Source organism: Puma concolor, chromosome D4 (assembly GCF_028749965.1).
Source record: "Puma concolor isolate L17-30 chromosome D4, mPumCon1.1.hap2, whole genome shotgun sequence".
Classification (NCBI taxonomy): domain Eukaryota; kingdom Metazoa; phylum Chordata; class Mammalia; order Carnivora; family Felidae; genus Puma; species Puma concolor.
Window position 1 is genome coordinate 79,412,698 of NC_141679.1, and position 19,251 is coordinate 79,431,948.

The 19,251-nt window shown below is 46.5% G+C and overlaps 1 protein-coding gene across 5 annotated transcripts in view; it reads right to left on the bottom strand.

Moving 5' to 3' along the window:
* Positions 1-19,251, bottom strand: part of BRINP1 (BMP/retinoic acid inducible neural specific 1) — a 175,664-nt gene that overhangs the window by 54,199 nt on the left and 102,214 nt on the right. For all 5 annotated transcript variants that reach the window (XM_086683851.1, XM_086683850.1, XM_086683847.1 and 2 more), the window contains 2 exons: positions 10,115-10,305; positions 2,401-2,570 (listed from right to left, as the gene is read on the bottom strand). In XM_086683851.1, the coding sequence (XP_086539977.1) occupies positions 2,401-2,570; positions 10,115-10,232 (288 nt within the window). In that variant the 5' untranslated portion in view covers positions 10,233-10,305. The remainder of the gene's footprint in view (positions 1-2,400; positions 2,571-10,114; positions 10,306-19,251) is intronic.

The following is a 19,251-nucleotide window of genomic DNA, read 5'->3' on the forward strand; positions in this document are numbered from 1 at the left end:
AGTCATGTTTTTTAAACCATTTATTCTCTTTGTGTGTGTGTGTGTGTGTGTGTGTGTGTACAAAATAATAACACAGTTGTTATCGGTTGAGGCTCAAGACGACCAGTTCATTCTGCTAAGGATGCCCTGGGCAAAAAAGCTACCAGCAGAACTTCCTCACCTGGGTCAGCTGCTAGTCTTAAACAAAGCTGGCGATTCTAGCCAGCTGGTCTTGAGGTAGCATGAGAAATGGCAAGCGAAACAGCCAAGTCCCAGACTGAGTGTGGAAGACAGTGGTTCTATAAGAATGGCTCCTTGAGTGGCCTCTGGGCAATTTCTCTGAGAAATTCCTTGTAAGGAGGGAGGCTGCATTTCCAGGGTGCACAAAAGAAGATTCTCTTTCGACAGAGCCTCCACATCTCAATTCCACATCCCATCCAGCGGGCAGAGAACCATTCGGTGATAATGAAAACCAGGCTCTTGCTTCACTCTGACTCTGATGGCTTCATAAAGATCTGTCTTTCTGTGCCGAGCTCCCTAACGACATAATCCCCCCAATGGAGGCGATTCTTCTGGGATAAGCTGGCTCTTTGTTTGTTGATCTGATTTATTTCTCTCTTGCCTACCTCCCTCCTAGGAACACCCTCCCTCATTTTTCTGTTGGCTTGGTCAATTTCTAACTCCACTGCCCGAGTCTCCCTCAATGCCTTCCCCCTTACCCCCTCCCGCCCCCTGCTGCCCCCCCCCCACCACCCACACACTTTTTCCCCAGAGATATTTTTGAAAATCTTAATATAAGGCTTGGTCTGTAGAAATTGGATCGAAGATTGAGATGTAGAATGCAGGTATAATCCGGTTTAAGAAAATGTGAGATGCAAAAAATCTGCACTGAAACCGTGAGAAAAACTAATCCTTTACATCAAAATTCACCCCCCATTCTCTTTATAAAGGTAATTCCTGAATTTATTGCATTTGAAATAGAATCTTTTTTTTTTAATTCCTGTGCTTTAAGGCACTGAATTGAAAGTCTAGATCCACTCTAGTCAATGTGGCTATTTAAATTAACACAAATTAGGGACGTCTGGGTGGCTCAGTCGGTTAAGCGTCCGACTTCGGCTCAGGTCATGATCTCGCGGTCTGTGAGTTCGAGCCCCGCATCGGGCTCTGGGCTGATGGCTCAGAGCCTGGAGCCTGTTTCAGATTCTGTGTCTCCCTCTCTCTCTCTGACCCTCCCCCGTTCATGCTCTGTCTCTCTCTGTCTCAAAAATAAATAAATGTTAAAATAAATAAATAAATAAATAAATTCACACAAATTAAATGAAATAAACTTACAAACTTAGTTCCCTGGTAGCCACATTTCAAGGGCTCCATAACATATGTGACTAATGGCTACTGTCTTGACCATAGATATAGGACACTTCTACCATCTTGGAAGGGTATATTGAATAGCACTGGTGCAGGGGAGTATGGGTCAGCACGTGACAGATGTCCTTTTTTTGTTAAATAAAACTTTATTGGAACACAGCCACACCCATTTGTTTGCATACTGTCCATGGCTGATTTTTGTGTTACAGCTGCAGAGTTGGGTTGTAGCAACATTGACCATATGACATGCAAAGCTTGAAATTTTTATTACCCGGCCTTTACAGAAATAGCTGAGTCCTGGTCCAGAGATGAATTTTAGTCCCTGTTAGGGTATTCTAGCTGTATAACCCTAAACAAAAAAAGTCTTTAGCTCTTGGACGTCAGTTTCCCCATCTGTAAAATGGGGAGGGGTGAGTAAGGGAATGGAAACCACAAATGTTTAAATTACTGGGGCGCCTGGGTGGCTCAGTTGGTTAAGCGTCCAACTTTGGCTCAGGTCATGATCTTGCAGTTTGTGAGTTCAAGGTCAGTGTCGGACTCTGTACTGACAGCTCAGAGCCTGGAACCTGCTTCGGATTCTGTGTCTCCCCCTCTCTCCACCCCACCCATGCTTGTTCTCTGTCTCTCTCTTTCAAAAATGAATAAATATTAAAAAAAATGGAAAGAATTACTGATCAGGCATCTGTAAGCTGCCTCCTGCTAGCTCTATGACCCTGTGAAAATCATTTAACCACTGTAGCTTTCAGTTTTTTCACCTAGAAAGGGAGTCTAAAAATCATCCACACGGGAGAACTTTAAGAGCAAATGAGAGGATTGTTGATTATTATGCCATGACCATAGCCAGAGCTGCCCCAGTAAATCAGTGCACGTGGTCACCCCAAAGACAGTGCTCCTGATCTTACAAGGCACTGGACTGCGTCAGTCAGGGGGGTCGGCAGGGGGCGCTGTTCACTCTATGGCTGAAGCCAGAGACTCTATCTGCCCACCTGCTATCAGAACACCCGCGTTGCAGTATGGCTGTCTAAGAACCTTCAGCCCAGCCCCCCTCAAGCCTACCTTGATTGCTCCAGTTGATATCTGGATCTCATGCAGCCTCCTCATGGTGCCATCACGGTCCACAAAGTAGGACGATGCCAGCTGGTGCAGAGCTTCAACACTTTGAGTGGCATTCCCTGACTTCCTGTCGAGGCGACTTTTGTCCATGTACATGGTCAAGGCCTCCTCCCCTGCATGGAAAAGGAAAGAGGTTCAGGGAGGGAGCTTATCAAGCTTTGGGGGTGGGAGGAAAGGCCCCCCCCCAGGGGCCTGGATGCTGAAAAGAGCCTTGGACTTCCCACTAATTTTGCCCAAATTCCCTTCTGCCTCTGAAAATCAAGAGCATAGTGAAGGAGAAACAGTGCAGAGGTGGCTGGAAGCACCCAATTCTATCAGGACAAGGACCATGGAAAGACCCTCAGCTGTTAAGTCCAACCTCTACCAACCCACCACGTACTTCTCACCGGTATCATCTCCTCTTCTCCTCGAGGCTCAGACTCTCCCTCTGTAAAATGATGGGCTTGCCCTGGATGGTCCTTTCCTCCTCCTCACCCAGGTCCTCTAGTACTCACTCCCCTCTCTTTCTTTCCTCCTTCCCTTTCTCTCTTTCTCCTGCTGCTGCCCCTTCCTAGACTGATGGATACATGGACAGATGAACAGACGGATGGCCAAAGAGGTAGACAGACACAGAGAGAGATAAAACATTGTTTAAAGGCAGGGAAAACCGCACACCTAAAAGAGGGAAAAAACAAACTGTCGGATCAGTGAAGTCAGACACCATCGATATTAACCAGCGCCCTATCCCTTGTACAGAAGCCCTGGGCTGGGCTTATAGTAGAGGGTAACCGGGTAATGCACCAGTGTTTTTTTAATTCCATCAATAAATATTCTCATTACCTCCGTAAGCCAGGCACTGCGTTTCTGTCAGTGGAATGGACAGGAGGTTACCTCCGGAGAGGAGGGAAGGCGGCAAGAATGTCAGGCACAGAGAGGGGAATTCGAGAGAAGGAAAGAGAGAGTGGGGGTGGAAAAACAGAGAGCGAGAAATGAATGCACAGACTCATGTATTTTATTCCATTAAGTTTTCCATAGTAACACGTGCATAGATTACTAACAGCACTAACTTCGGGCGCCTTTTATCTTGGATAGTAAGACGTTTCATCAGAACTTCAGAAAAAAGCATCCAGAAACACCTGCTAAACCAATCTGACCATTATATGTCTGGTTTCACCTCCTATGAACGGTGAACTTGGGGATGTTTCTTAACGTCTCTGTTCTCAGCTTACTCATTCACAAAATTAGGGGAGGACTGGCACCTACTCCATAGAGTGATTAAGAAGCATAAATTAGTGAATACTTGTAAGGTCCTTCCAGCAGGGTCTGGTTCGTTGTAGTAAGCAAAGTCGTGTAGAGTGGTCGTAAAAAGCAGTCTCCAGGGGCAAACCTCCCTGGACTGAACTACCTGCACGAGCAGTTACTTACCGTCCTTAGGCTTTAATTCCTCCATGGGCAGAACTGGGGATAGGGTTATCATGGGATTACATTAGCTAACTGCATAAAGTACCTGCACCCTGCCTGGCACACGGTGAGTACCATGGGAGTGTTAATGACCGTTACTTGATTACTGAAAAATAATTTTTTCTTTTTTTTTCATACATTTTCATGCAATTGCATGAAGTTTATCCTGCAATAGGATGGTCAGAGAACAACAGTCTCAATGCTTTCTGAGGACAAAAGTCTGATATCTAAGATAACTGAAATTTCTTGAGGATGCTGATTGCTTTTTGAATTTAAGAGAAACAAACAGGGGCACCTGGGTGGCTCAGTCGGTTAAGCGGCCGACTTCGGCTCAGGTCATAATTTCTCGGTCCGTGGGTTCGAGCCCCGCGTCGGGCTCTGTGCTGACCGCTCAGAGCCTGGAGCCTGTTTCAGATTCTGTGTCTCCCTCTCTCTGACCCTCCCCCATTCATGCTTTGTCTCTCTGTCTCAAAAATAAATAAACATTAAAAAAAAAAAAAGAAACAAAGTTGCTTTCAGGACAGTGATTATCCTAGGAAGGGCACACAGTACTGACCCACAGATTAATTCCTGTGCCTCAGATCCCTCCATGACTGCTTCTAGAACTGAGTTCCATTGCTGTCCACGGTTCTCCACATGCACCCTCCAGTCTGTTCACCGCTGTCTCCCTCTATGAGCACCCGTCAAACCATTCCCTCCGTCTCCATGATTTATTGCTGCCGATTTCCTCTCCTCAAATGCTTCTCTCTGCTTAGAATGCCATTCTGTCCCTCCCCTATCTGACCGTTGAAATCCTATCCAGCTTTTGTCACTTTCTCTTACCCCTCCCTCCTGCAGGGGTAAGAGACCTGGAATACTCCTATACATTCCTCAGAACCCACTGGGGCATCACCTTTCTGGTGACCTTCTCCCACTACACCCTGACCCCAAGGGAGATGTCATCACATCACCTTCCCTCTTTCACTCTCTATCATGTCCATTCAGTTTAGCTCAGCACGCATGCATTGAGCAGTTTGGTAGGCACTGGGGTGACAAATAAATAAGACATTGTCCTCGTTCTAGAGTCACTGAGTGACTACAAGTATGCTGTCCAATACAAGAGCCACCAGACCAGGGTGGCTTTTGGGCCCTTGAAATGTGGCTAGTCCAAACTGAGATGCACCATAGGTGTGAACTCCACGGTAGATTTCCAAAATCTTAAAATGTAAGAAAACGATATAAAATACATCATGAATTGCTTATCCCATTGATTACACGTGGAAATGACAATATTTGGGATATGCCACGTTAAATAAAATATATTGTTAACATGATTTCTCCCCTTTCTCTTTTTACTTTTAAAGAAGTGGTTGTGAGAAAAATCTAAAATGGCTTATGTGGCTCACACTTCTATTTCTAATTGGTCAATGCTGGTGCAGGGAGACAGAGACATAAGGGGACCATTTCAATATACCAGACGGACAGCAAGGTAGAGGGATACAGACAGTGGAATGCAGCCTGGAAGAAGGGTGCCTGCCTCCCTGTTGGGAATGTGGAATGACCCTCTGGTCTCTCCAGCTGCCTCCTTGCCACTCTCTAGGGATGCTCTATCCTGCACAAATGCGCCTTGTTCTCTCATTGTTGGGACTTTTCTTTTCTGTTCTTTTTTTTCCTCCTGCCTAACTTCTACTCATCCCTCAGATGTCACCTACGGCAACACCTCCTCTGGGAAGCCTTCCCCGAATCCCCCACTCTTTACTTAAACGAGATCAAGAACTCTAACCACGTGCTCCCTGTCTTTTTTGTTTCTTTTTTATTTTATTTTATTTTATTTTATTTTATTTTATTTTATTTATATCACCTAACACATTTCCTGGTGATCGCTTGCTTAATAGCCTATCTCCTTCGTTAGAAGAGAATCACTGTGAGGTCAGGGAGTCTGTAAGAGGCTGCCATCATTTCACTGTCATTGTCCAGCACAACGTGGACCAGTATTACGTGCTTAGCAAAGATCAGAGTGCTTGTGGCTGAATAAATATATATGGAAGTGATCTGATTCTACAGTATTTATTGTGCGATGTCTCTGCCTCAACTACTAGACTGAAATCTCCCCATGAGAAGACTCATCATTATCAAAATTAACCTCTGGGTTCCACAAGCCTAAACGTGAGTTCAGGGTAAGACACTCACGTTTGCACCTTCCCATGAAGGCTCGCGGGTTGTGCAGGAGGACATGATCTTCTGTCCTTTGGACTCCACAGCGACCTGGATAGATCTGACATAAAAATGACCTTATATACAATTAGACAATGAATTCGAGGACGGTGGGTGGTGGCCTGGTGGAACGAGGACTCTATGGATTCTTTTGTAATGTTCCCAACAAAGAACAGGTGTCCGGGTATCCTGGGAGGGGTAAGTGGATGGATGAATGGATGGGTGGATAGGTGATTGAATGGATTGATGAACAGATAGGCGGGCAGAGAGGTAAATGATTAAATACGTGAATATGCTGGAAGTTAGAGCACATTTACAGGAATAAATATTCCAAGCGCAGGCTCTCCAAGGAGCCCGCGCAAGAGAAGGTAGAACGGGCCCAGCTCCCTTTGGACTGAAAACTGGCAGAAGCAGGCCTTAGATCAAGAGGGGTTAATGGGCTTCTTGCTGCATTATTAAGACTTAATTTCTTGTTTATTAAGAGAATGCTCTGTTTGGAGTTGCTTTCCCATTTGGGCATTCCTGCAAATTGCCTCTTCACCCCACACAGGCCTTTCCTCTGTGTCTCTGGCCTCCAGGGGATCTGCCTCACTCTGTCTGTACCGCAGCTTTCGGAGGGGAACACAGTGAGACTCAGCCGCGCAGTGGACGGGGAGGGGGCGGGAGCCGATCCTTTCACCTTTCGAGTATATGGGGGATACCATTCTTCACTGGGGGAGGAAGATGTCTGGATTTGGGACCCTCTGGGGCATCTCTCATCCTTTCCTGCTGAGTCCCTGTGACTTTACCCTCAGCCTTTCTCTCAGCCCAGGGAAGCTTTCCGAAAATGCAGGGTGGGGAATAACGAATATACACACAAACATACACACGCATACAAAAACATAAGCCCTCCCGCATAAAAAGACATTCATGGAATCTGCACACATTCACAAACGTGTGCAACCTCACACACACATATGCGTACATTGCACCTATAGGCGTTGAGCCCAGTGTGTCTGCAAGTGTGCACCACACATGCATGGTCGTCTGCGTGTAGATGAACTTGCATCCAAGTCTAGGTGGGGATTTGTGCGTATCTGTCGATGGGGAGGCATGCACCCTCATTCACGCCAATTTAATCACACGTATCACTCAGGCTCCCAGGGGTTTCCTCTGGTCCAAAACATGATCTTCAGAGGGGCTATGGGAAAATGCTATCCTACCCCTGTATCCCCATGGGTCATTCCAGACCAATTTTCCCCCTTACCACCTTCCATGAGGAAATCACTCACACCAAGTACTTTATGAGATGAATCAAGTTCACCAACAACCTGAGGAGCCCATGGAAGTGCCATGTGTCAGCCCTCCCACTGGCTGCACTTCCTCTTTCTCACTGCCTTTCCTTCCCCTTCTTTCTCCCTCAGGAGCCAAATAAATGCATTTACTTGTCCTACATGTGACAGTTTAAGAATCATCTTTTGTTGTCTGAGTATGCCCTTAGGAGCTCACCTGACACCTCCAACAGCTTATCAGAAGGTTTCTTCTAAATGAACACGGTGTTCTTAGGAAAAATTACAGAGAATAACATTTTCTGCACCTTCTTGTATTTAGGCAGGAAAACTGATATCCAGACAGGAAAGCGAATTTCTCAAGGTCTCCTATTCACCTGGTGAGTAGTAGGAATGGGCTCGAATCCCAAATCCCCCAGCTCCTTAGCCCCACTACATTACAATAATTATAGTGAGAATAATGAAACAACACCGACAATAGCAACAACCTGTTTGTCCAAACACCGTGCTCAGCACTATTAACGCACCATTTTATCTCATTGTCACAACGCGCACGAAGAAAACAGTCTAAGTTGTTTCTCTTTCTAAGAGAGGAAACCGAGGCTTGGAGCAGGTGACGCCAAACTGGCGTGGAACCAAGGCACGCAAACTCCAGAAGCTGCCCCTCCATTCACTACAACTTACCCCTTCCCTTTCTCTCCCCTTGCACGGGGAGGCTCTCAAGAAACAATTTTCCACGATCGAGTAAACGAAGTGATGATGTTACCAGGGACCTCATGCAGTATCTGGCACACTGTGTTCAACCGACAGTAAATCTTTTCCCCTTCCCGCTCCCCGCTCCTCCGCGGTGAGGACCGAGGGCACAGTTAGGGCCCGCTGTCCAACGCTAGAACTCAATCCAAAGCTTTGCATATTTTAAAATGTTGTGCTGTAAAAACAGAAGAGGGACAAGGCTCCGTGAATAATTCACGACTCCGCCTTGGAGAAATTAAAAATATATTTCACAGCAAAAGAAACGTCTTTGTTATTGGGGATTTCCAGGGACTCGGACAGAACACAGCTTCTAATTAAAGAACAGAATAGGTTGAAATATATATATTTATTCAAGTAAAATGGGAGGTGGAGAAATTCAAGGCAAAGGGGTGTAGCTTAATGAAACACTCAGTGTAGAAGTGATTTCGCTCTCACTTCACAATAAAATACAATTTATACTACATGATTTAACATTCAAAGTCCTACTTAGTATTTGAGTAGCATCAACGGATCCATGCTGGTTGGTAGGTTTTGGAGTGGGTGGATTGGGGAGGTGAATGAGTTGGTTAAAGAGGGGGTCTGGATTGGACTCAACTGATGTTGAGTCAATATATATATATATATATATGTATACACACACATACACACACACACACACACACACACACACGCAGGCTTTGTGGACAGAAAGCCCAAAGTTAAAAACGTAGGGTAAACTGTGAACTGTGTTTTGTTTTGTTTTTAGTTTAAATAAACAGAAAACACAAACAAATGAACAAACAAAAAACCCTTAGCGTGTCACTTACTAGCCACATCCCTTCTGCCTCTTAGCTTCCTTATGTAGAAAATGGAGCTCATTGGACTTAGCTTGCAGATTTGGGGGACTAATGGCGATGTACGGTGCCTACTATGGGCAGATAATACACAATGGCTCCTCTCACTGTAAGGATGAATGAAGTTGCCCAACCTCCCCTCACACCCCCGTGATCACCAAGTTCCTAATCTGGGCTTCCTCACAATGCATACTGTGCGCTCGGCCTAGAAAGCACCTGCCACCTCCCCTGTGCCTCGCCAGCTCCTGCCAGCTACACGGCTCCTTCTCCCATGGAGTCTGTCCCCGCCACTTCAGCTCCTGGTGCTCCCCCTTCCTCCGAAGGAGAAGATCGAATGTTCTAATTATACCTCAGTCCACCTACCCCACCTCCATCAACACACCATTCATGTTTAGCGGGCAAGGGTCACATCTAAAGGCAACCTCTCAGCTCCCTGAGCAGGAGGCATGGCGTTCCCCCACCAAAGAGGCTTTCTCAAAATTTAGTGGCCCTCGTCATTATGGCAGAAAACTGATGTGCGAGGAGATTTAGCTCATAATATAAAATGATGCACGTGGGCAAGAACCATAAGCATCAAAATACACTAGTCTCTACCTATCCCCCTCTTTAAAAAAATGTATTTCCTCTGTTCTCTCCTCCTCTCTTAAGGGTTGGACTTGATGGGGATGGAGAGGTAAGGCAAAGCCGCGTGAAGCAATTGGTCAGCTTTCCTATTAACCTCCTCCAAGCCCATAAAACGTACAAATAATACCCTATTTGTAAAATGATAACCTCAAGTTATCAGTCCCTAAAGCAGACTTACATAAACAAAGGCAACTCTCTAAACAACACCTGAAGCTTAATTATTTCCCCAGATTAGACCACGTTCCAAAGGAACTAATACCACAGTCAGATTAAGCATCCCTGAAGAATAGAGCTAATTCCAAGGTGAAGCCACAAAAGTTAGTATTTCTACAAAAGTTAGTAAACTCAAGTCTGACTGTCCCGGGGAATGGAACCCAGGGTTCTGAAATGATCAGAGCAACCAAGTCAATTTGGCTTATATGCTTTTGAGTGACGTACAGCGGCAGAGATGTTAGCGTGGCTTGGGTCCCAGGGCATCCCAACCTCCCCTCCAATCCAGACCCCCAAGGCACGAACAAAGCCATGGCCCAGGAGCTGCCAACCTACCTCCCAAGGTGGCAGAGATGAGGAGGTGGGTGCCGTACTTTTTGATGATGGTATCGATGAACTGCTGAGTGGTGGGTCTTCTGCCAAGCAGGCGGATGCTTCTTTGAAACTCTGGCATGAGGGGCACTGGATGACGGACCAGGTCTCTCCTCTCGATGGCTGTGTTCCTCACCTTCCAACGGGCAAACTCCCTGGGCAAGAGAGATGAGCAAGAAGCCTCAATTTACCGCCTCTGCCCCCCAAGGCAAAGTCCACCCAACCATCCCATGCAGGCATCTCTCCTTGGGTGAGAGAGTGACGGCAATTATTTTTAATATTTGTCAAATCATACTTATATCGGGAGCCCTCGATTCTCTTCAGCCAACAAATATTTACTGAGCACTGTTCTCACCACCAGAATACTGTAGTAGGCCAGACAGACAAGGCCGCGTTCTCATGTTGCTTACAGAGCATCAGGATACAAGAATCATTGTTGCCTAGCTGCTTCTCCAACTTTCTTGCTAGACTGTGAACCATACCACAGAGATGGAACTTTCTTAGGTACATGGTGCCTGTTGCATGGTAGGATTCCTAAGAATGCCGGCCATCTGAATAAACAAATGAGTCGATGGAGGGAAGGCAGGGAGGAAGAGAGGGAGGAAAGATCTAGAGGGGCAAGATCTAGAGCACAAGGCAACTTGAGACCTGCTCTAAGATGGTTCCAGAATCCAATAATCAGCCCAGATTTCAGTTTGATTCACGCTTTTCACATGCATTCAGGGAGCAGGTACTGTTTGCAAGAAATAAAGCTGTATTTCGAAGACCATGTGGGAGAATTTCCACTCTTCCCTTCACTAATGATGAGGAGATCAACACTGAAGAGGCTTCTACCCAGGAGTCTCGCTCAGGATCTCACTCTGCCTCTTGCAGACTACGTGGTGTCATCTTGGACCAAGTGTCATCTTGGACCACCTCTCTGTACTTGCACTTTCTTATCTATAAAATCCAATTAACATTATCTACTTCTTATTGCTGGCGCACAGATTACACGAAACAGCGGGTGTGAAAAATACCTTTGGAAACTGCCAGGTACTAATCCAATGTGGAAGACAGTTTTAGAACTATATTTTCTCACAAATCCCCAGACATGAAAATCGTTAAAGGTTCACGGACGGGGAACAAGAAGCATGCAAACGGAATACAAGTAGAAAGTTGAAGGGCCTTGGTTCAGGTTGGTTTTGCTTCAATAATGATCTCTGTTCCTCCCAAAGATGAAGCTCCTTCTGGAACCACCAGGTCTTCCTGAATTACAAGCTCCTAGACCCTTGAGAAAAACAGACCAGCCAAGAGGATGGTAAGGTCAGCCTGGATAAATGATGGGAACCAGAGTTTAATGAAAAGGTCTCTCTTTCCTGCCACAAGATGGGAGAGATGAATGAAGGAAGGGGTACGAAGCAAGGAGAAGCCGAACGGGGGCGGGGGGGATCACCCCAGAATACACCCTTGTAATTCAGCGGTGGAGTCTGACCCCTGAAGCAGAGGAATGTGGGTCTGAAAAAAAATGCTTTCAAGTTGGAATACATTTCCAAACTTCAGAGCTTACGGTTCACGCCTGCTTACAGAATCTCTGCTCACAATTCGTGACACCGTTCAAATTCTAAATAAAGTCAGCTCAAAGTACTTATTAAGTTAATCAGCTGCACTCAGTGAACCCTCGCAGGGCACCTACTAAGTGAAAAGTATGATGTCTCCAGGAGGGGGATCGACACACCACAGTCCCATGTCCTTAAGAAGCTCACAGTCAGGCAGGGAAGATGAGCACTTTCCAGTTTGTTGTAAATCAAGAACTACAAGACACAGAAGAGGACAGATTTCTCAGGTCTCTAGGGAAGCTTCGGAGAGGAGGTCATATCTGAAGCATAGTTTCAAAGTCCACATGGGCTTAGATAGGCGGAAATGTGGTTAAGAGCAACTGTCCTGGGGCACCTGGGTGGCTCAGTCGGTTGGGCGTCCGACTTCAGCTCAGGTCATGATCTCGCGGTCTGTGAGTTCGAGCCCCGCGTCGGGCTCGTGCTGACAGCTCGGAGCCTGGAGCCTGCTTCCGATTCTGTGCCTCCCTCTCTCTCTGCCCCTCCCCCGCTCATGCTCTGTCTCTCTCTGTCTCAAAAATAAATAAAAACATTTAAAAAAAATTTTTTTTTTTATTTAAAAAAAAATTTTTTTTTTTCAACATTTATTTATTTTTGGGACAGAGAGAGACAGAGCATGAACGGGGGAGGGGCAGAGAGAGAGGGAGACACAGAATCGGAAACAGGCTCCAGGCTCCGAGCCATCAGCCCAGAGCCTGACGCGGGGCTCGAACTCACGGACCGCGAGATCGTGACCTGGCTGAAGTCGGACGCTCAACCGACTGCGCCACCCAGGCGCCCCTAAAAAATTTTAATAAAGAACAACTGCCCCCATGGAAGGAAGGGCAGGAGCAGAGTGGGGGGTGTTTGGGAGCCAGCGGAGGAGGATTTCATAGGTGTGGTGGGTAGCTTGTGACGTGACTCCCATGCCCCCCACGCTGTGGTGTTCACACCCCACTGTACTCAATCCCCTTCCCTCGAGGGTGGGCAGGAAGGGACCCAGCCACGTGCTTCTAATGAATGTGGAAGTGATGGAACGTTACTTCCAGGAGTAGTTTACAAAAGATTTCGACTTCTGTTTTGCCTGCCCTGTGTGTGTGTGTCCATCTCTCTCTGCCATGGTGTGAGATCCAAACGGTCAGGAGCCCAGCGAAGCCTCTGGCCAGCAGCTTCTGAGGAACAGGGGCCTCGGAGGGACCTGGATCCTAACAGCAACCACACAGGTGAACCTGGAAGCAGACCTTCCCCAGCTGAGCCTCAAGCCCACTAAGCACAGGTGGGAGGCAGCAAAGGCATCCAGCCAAGCCACGCCCAGGTGCCCCGCCCACAGAAACTGATGTAATAAATACTGTTGTATTCAATCACTAAGTTATGGAGGGAATGTGCTACTCAGCAAGAGATGACCAACAAAAGGCGACGAGGATCATCAGATATTTCTAAGGAAAAGCGTCGTTCTTCATGAGGGTTCCCCTGAAATGTATCAAATTATATACACATGTAATTATGAAGTTATACATATGCATAGAAACATAGTCCTACTTCAGTGAACAAATATCTATGTACCTACACAAATATGTACATATATAATCACTTTGATTTATAATAACTTATGACCATAGACTACTGATTTTTTTTCTCATGTGGATATGGCTACATTCCTCAAAGCTAACTTGTCTTGACATACAGAGAGGTTGACTAATGTATCAAAAGTCACACAGCTAGTTAGTGGTAGGTCTGGGAGTGGCAAATTGGTATCCCGATTCTTAGAGCAGTCTTTTAATATAGATACTGAGAAGTAAAATGTGAAAACCATAGAACTAGTATTGATACGCAGGAATAATGCCAACCTCACCATCAACTTACAAGCCCATGACTCAATTCCTTCTCTCCCTTCCTCCCTTCCTTCCTTCCTCCCTCCTTTCCAACCTTCCTTCCTTCCTTCCCTCCTTCTTCCTTCCCTCTCTCCCTCCCTCCCTTTCTTCCTCCCTTCCTTTCTTCCTTCCCTCCTTTTTTCCCACGGCCTCTACATCTTTCTGATGCCCACCAGCTACCCACCCAGGGCCTGCCATCTTGGTTGCTTCCTTGAAAAAATTAGGTAAGAAGCTGATGCTGAGTACCTAGCTCCTTCCTCACAGGGTGGACACAAGGCCTAAGTGGGGGGAGGCATGTGACCCTGTAGGACACAGCCAGGAATGTGGGAAGAGGTCAACAGCTGGGGTATGATTATGAGGCGCTGCCTCTGTGCTAGGCACGGCCTGTTTAGCGTCACAGGGTTCCTGACCCTAAGGAATTCTTCCATCTTAGTGGACAAAAGTGCCTGTTTACGAAAGCTACGTAACTATGCTGTACTATTGGCAACAGTAACTTTAGTCAGAGAAAGGGTCCCTGACCCAACCTGTACAAAGGGCTGGGGCTGGAATGGGGGGGGGGTCAACGAATTCTCCTGTACAAGCCCAGTCTATTTTTTTCAATTTTTTAATGTTTATTTATTTTTGAAGGAGAGAGAGACAGAGCATGAGAGGGTGAAGGGCAGAGAGAGAGGGAGACACAGAAACTGAAGCAGGCTCCAGGCTCCGAGCTGTCAGCACAGAGCCCAACGCAGGGCTCGAACCCACAAACCGCAAGATCATGACCTGAGCCAAAGTCGGACGCTCAACCGACTGAGTCACCCAGACGCCCCCAAGCTCAGTCTTGATGAGAACATACGACCAAAGATAGAGAAAGGGTGTTTCCAGAAGAATGAACTCCACCTGCGAAAATGGAGGACGAGGCGGTTGGCGAGGGAGGGGTGTGTGTGAGAGAGAGATATAAATGGTAGGAGGTAAAGACAGAGAGGATGTCAGTGACCACACGATGAAGGGCCTTGTGGGCCAAACCACGTTACTAGATTCCAGTCTATAAACTCTGTTCTGGTTGGCCCACAATCAAGGCTAGAAACATTCAGAGAATGAATTCATGCGACTCTGTGGCCATCGCAGAAATGTTGGCGCAAAGACCATACGGGTTACAGGATTCTAAAATTTTACACCTTTGCCCATAGCAGACTGAAGTGAAAGAGCTCCATAGCACTTGGACCCATTCAGAAGTAGATTTAAATAGCATTAGAGCTGAAACAGTTGATTTCTGTTTTCAAAGTTTGGGCACTTACTGTGTTTTCCAGATCTGAGGGTATTGCAATAAACAAATTAGCTGATATCAAGGAGCTTAAGCTCTAGTGAGAGCGCACTGATCATAAAGAGCCAAATCTAACAAGTCAGAGAGGGAGAAGGGCTGTGAAGACAAATAAAGCAGAGAAAGGCAGTCGGGATCCCCGGGGGTAGGGTGAGAATGTGGTTTTATATAGATAGCCTTCTTGATGTGATGACAGGAAAGGAGAGCCCTGAAGGAAATGAAGAAGAGAACATGGGGCCACCTGGTGGAAGAATGTCCAGGAAGAAGGGATAGCAGGTACAAAGGTCCTGAGGTAGAAAGGTTTGCCAGGTTTAGGGGTCATGAAGGAGGCAGGCCTACATGAGCAGATAAGTATAGGAGAGGAGATAAAAGGAAGGGCGAGAAGAGAAAAGTAACATTAAAATGTAGGGCAGAGTAGGCATTGATCTTAAAAGGCTATGTTGGATTTGGTAAAGATGTCTTATTTTTAAATCCCAAGTAACGTGTAGAGTCGAAAGAAGGTTTTCAGCAATGACACAATCTGATTTAGGTTCTAAAACAGGAGCCAGAGAGTAAATAGTTTAGGCTCTGCAGCCATAAGTTATCTGTCACAGCTACTTAGCTCTGTCCTTGAAGTGTGATCAACCATAGACAATACATAAACAAGTGAGTATGAGCATGTTCCAATAAAACTTTATTCATAAAAGTAGGTGTTGGGCTGGATTTGTCTCACAGGACCCCTGTTCTTTTTTTTTATGTTTATTTATTTTGAGAGAAAGAATGCGGGAGGGGCAGAGAGAAAGAGAGGGAGAGAGAATCCCAGGCAGGCTCCGCACTGCCAGGGCAGAGTCCAATGCGAGGCTCAAGTTCACGAACCGTGAGATCGTGACCTGAGCCGAAACCAAAAGTCAGACGCTTAACCAACTGAGCCACCCAGGCACCCTGAGCCCTGTTCTGAGAGCATCACTATGACTCCTTTCATAGAAGTCGTCAAATCCAACTCCCACAATTCATGGAAAGGAAAACTAAATTTCAGAGACATTAAGCTTTTTGCCCCAAATCACAGAGCAAATGATTGGCAGGGCTGAAATTAGACCCTAGGGCTCATGGCTCCAAACGCAGTGCCCTTTCCACTGCAACAAACCACCTTTAAAAAAGAGAGACGGAAAGAGGTTGAAAATAAAGGAAAGTGAGAAAGTCTTGCTTGTCTTGTTGTCTAACTGCTCTGCTGGCCCAGGAACAATTTCATGTAAGTTCTCAGCGCACTGAGCACAACATAAAGTACATCTTTCCTTCTGAGCCCACAGAGCAAGCAAATTCCCTTCGGAGCAGAAGGCAGACCTCACAATGGTACAGGATCCGTGCAATACGCTTATGCCCAATTAAGCATCTCAGCAGGGCAGGCAAACCAATTAGACTGAGATTAAAAAAAGACCCTGGATGGAAGGCATGGGGTGGCTGTGGTGAGGCCCATCCCACCGGGGGAGCAGGAGGCGGGACAGGGGGCGGGGCTGCGGGTGACATCAGAGGCAGGGGATGGATGAAGAAGACCAAGGCCAGGGTGGCACATTTAAGATGAGGCTGGAGAGAAAACCATAAGGCCAAAGCTCTCTGCTTACAGCTAAGCATTGCTTTTCTGGGACTCCTCCCTCCGCCTCCTTTCTACAGTCCCTGCTCCCCTGTGGGTGCGAGCACGCGCACACACACACACACACACACACACACACATCCTCAATGACACACGGAGGAGAAAAGGCTGTGAGACTGGCAGGGGACTGGCTCTGTGCCCTTGGGAAGGTGTTGACTCTCCTGGGAGATAAGCTGATTGGATTAGATGATCCTCAGCTCTGCGTCTCTCAGCCTGGGCGCTGGAGGTGGAAATCCTGAACGAAAACCTGGCTCTGCCACCAATTAGCTGTGAAACTGTGGAGGAGTTTACTCACCCTCTCTGAAGTGTGGATGTCATCAGGGGGAGCCTATCTACCACGGAGGGGTGGGTTCAGTGTCACATTAAATCATGAAACACAGCACTTAGAACGAGCCCTTGATAAACTGTTAAAGTTACTGTCGATATTGTCACTATGGTTCCGGTCCTGGGAGAGGCTCCAATGGGAAGCTGGGTGACAGTGGGTGGATCATGAGGCGGGAGAGGAGCTGAAACAATCATGCTCTTTTTCAAGTTACCTGTGGGTAGAACTTCTGGGATAGATGGGATCTGATCCTTGTGAAGTCTATTAGAAAGAGTGAGTCTAGGGGCACCTGGGTGGCACCTGGGTGGCTCAGATCATGATCTCATGGCTTGTGGGTTCGAGCCCTGCATCAGGCTCTGTGCTGACAGCTCAGAGCCCGGATCCCGCTTCACATTCTGTCTCTCTCTCTCTCTCTCTCTCTCTCTGCCCCTCTCCCACTTGCATTCTGTCTCTCTCAAAGATAAATAAACAAAGAAAAGAAAAGAAAAGAAAAGAAAAAAGAAAAGAGTGAGTCTGAATTTAAGAAAGAGACCAGCAGCTTATAAACGGCTGTGAAGCAGGGGCACCTGGGTGGCTCAGTCGGTTGAGCGTCCGACTTGGGCTCAGGTCATGATCTCACAGTTCATGGGTTCAAGCCCCACGTCAGGCTCTCTGCTGACAGCTCAGAGCCTGGAGCCTGCTTCCGATTCTGTGTCTCCCTCTCTCCCTGCTCCTCCCCTGCTCATGCTCTGTCTGTCTGTCTGTCTGTCCCTCTCTCTCTCTCTCAAAAATAAACATTAAAAAAAAAAAATAAACGGCTGTGAGGCAGGCAAGCAATTTCCTGATATGTGTGATGAAGACAGAGACCACCCGTCTCCCCAAGTCGCACTGAGAGATCAACGAAATGATGGTCGATTGCAACAGGGTCTGGACAGCTGTAAACTGCTCTTGGTATTTTTCTATTATGATTATTTACAGAGGCTCACTCATAATGACGTTTCAATTGCATAACATTCTCCTGTTTGTTCACCCATGTATAAAATGGGGGGGGGGGTCACAATTCCGACTTCTCGGGGTTGTGAGGAGAGCACCATCTACTGGTGGTGGCCAGTAGATAAGTGTTGGATACATGTGAGTTTCTCCCAGTGTTTTCTAGGGAATCGAGGCTACTAATGGCTTTTGAAGAGTGAAGGCTTGCTTTACTCTTCTTTACAGAGTATGCTTTGCAGCTTTTATTTTTTTACTTGAATCTGATTCCATAGCAGAAATAGCTGGAGGTGGTTTTCAAAAACACATAACATGTAAATTTAAAAATACAGAAAAATGGGAAAATAAAGGGAAGAAAATATTTCATTTTAAAGCTTCGTTAAAATTAGCACGCAAACTTCATTCTGTAATGTCCTGAACGCTTGATAGAAGTGGACTACAGATGTCTCTGAGCTTCCCTGCAGCCAAAGGAAAAAGGGAATCACAGCCCAAGGAGCCATACAGTCAAGAAGACAACAGGGCAGTTGTTCACAGTTGTGGGAGAAACACACATCTGCCACATGTCCCAAAGGCTACAAGAAGACACAGACGTCCCCGATGGTTTCTCATAAAGAGATGCACGTGGTCGATGCTGGTCGGTGATATACCAATGCTTGACTGGCTCAAGACAGCCACGTGCATATTCCAGAAGCATCATCCACTACAGCAATTCCCTGTAGTCAACCATACTACAGTCTAAATACGTAGCTCTCTAGTGCTCTGACTTAATCCAGGGTTAGATACCTTTTAGAATACTTTATAGACACGGTCTCGCCAATAAATGTTTGTTGATGGCATAACTGATTACGGTGTTCATCTTCGGGTGGCGAATCCCATTGGTTGCATTAACTAATCATTTGGAAGTGGAATAAAAACGAACCTCTGAGTGTGTGGGGGATGGGTGGGAGGATCTGGGACCCCTGCTTGCAGCAAATTGTCCCCAGAGATGAGCAAGGAGAATTGCAGAGGAGGAGAGTGAGGAGAAGTCACTGAACCAGAGAGAGAGAGAGAGAGATCACATTTCTCTTGCCTGCTGTTCCCAATCTCTCCCCGCATGATCCCTAGCTACCTCGGGGAAAGGTGAAACCAAGGGCATATGTGAAATGGAAATGATGCATCTTAACAACCAGGGCATCCGAGACAAATCCCCTGTTGTCTCTATGCCCCTCAACGTAAGTGAGAGGGCAGTTGAGGAATCGGGGCATCCAAGTGGATCTCTGGGGCAATTTGGTGCCAGAGGGTGAGGGAGGTAGAACAGGGAAAAAATAAAAAAGCTCTCTGAAAACACGACTGTGAACAGTTTCATTTTAATTATAAGTAAAGACACTGACTTAACTGTGGAGAATAAAATAATCCTTGCTTACGATGTGTATATAATCCTTTCTGTTTTCCAACGTGTGTTCAC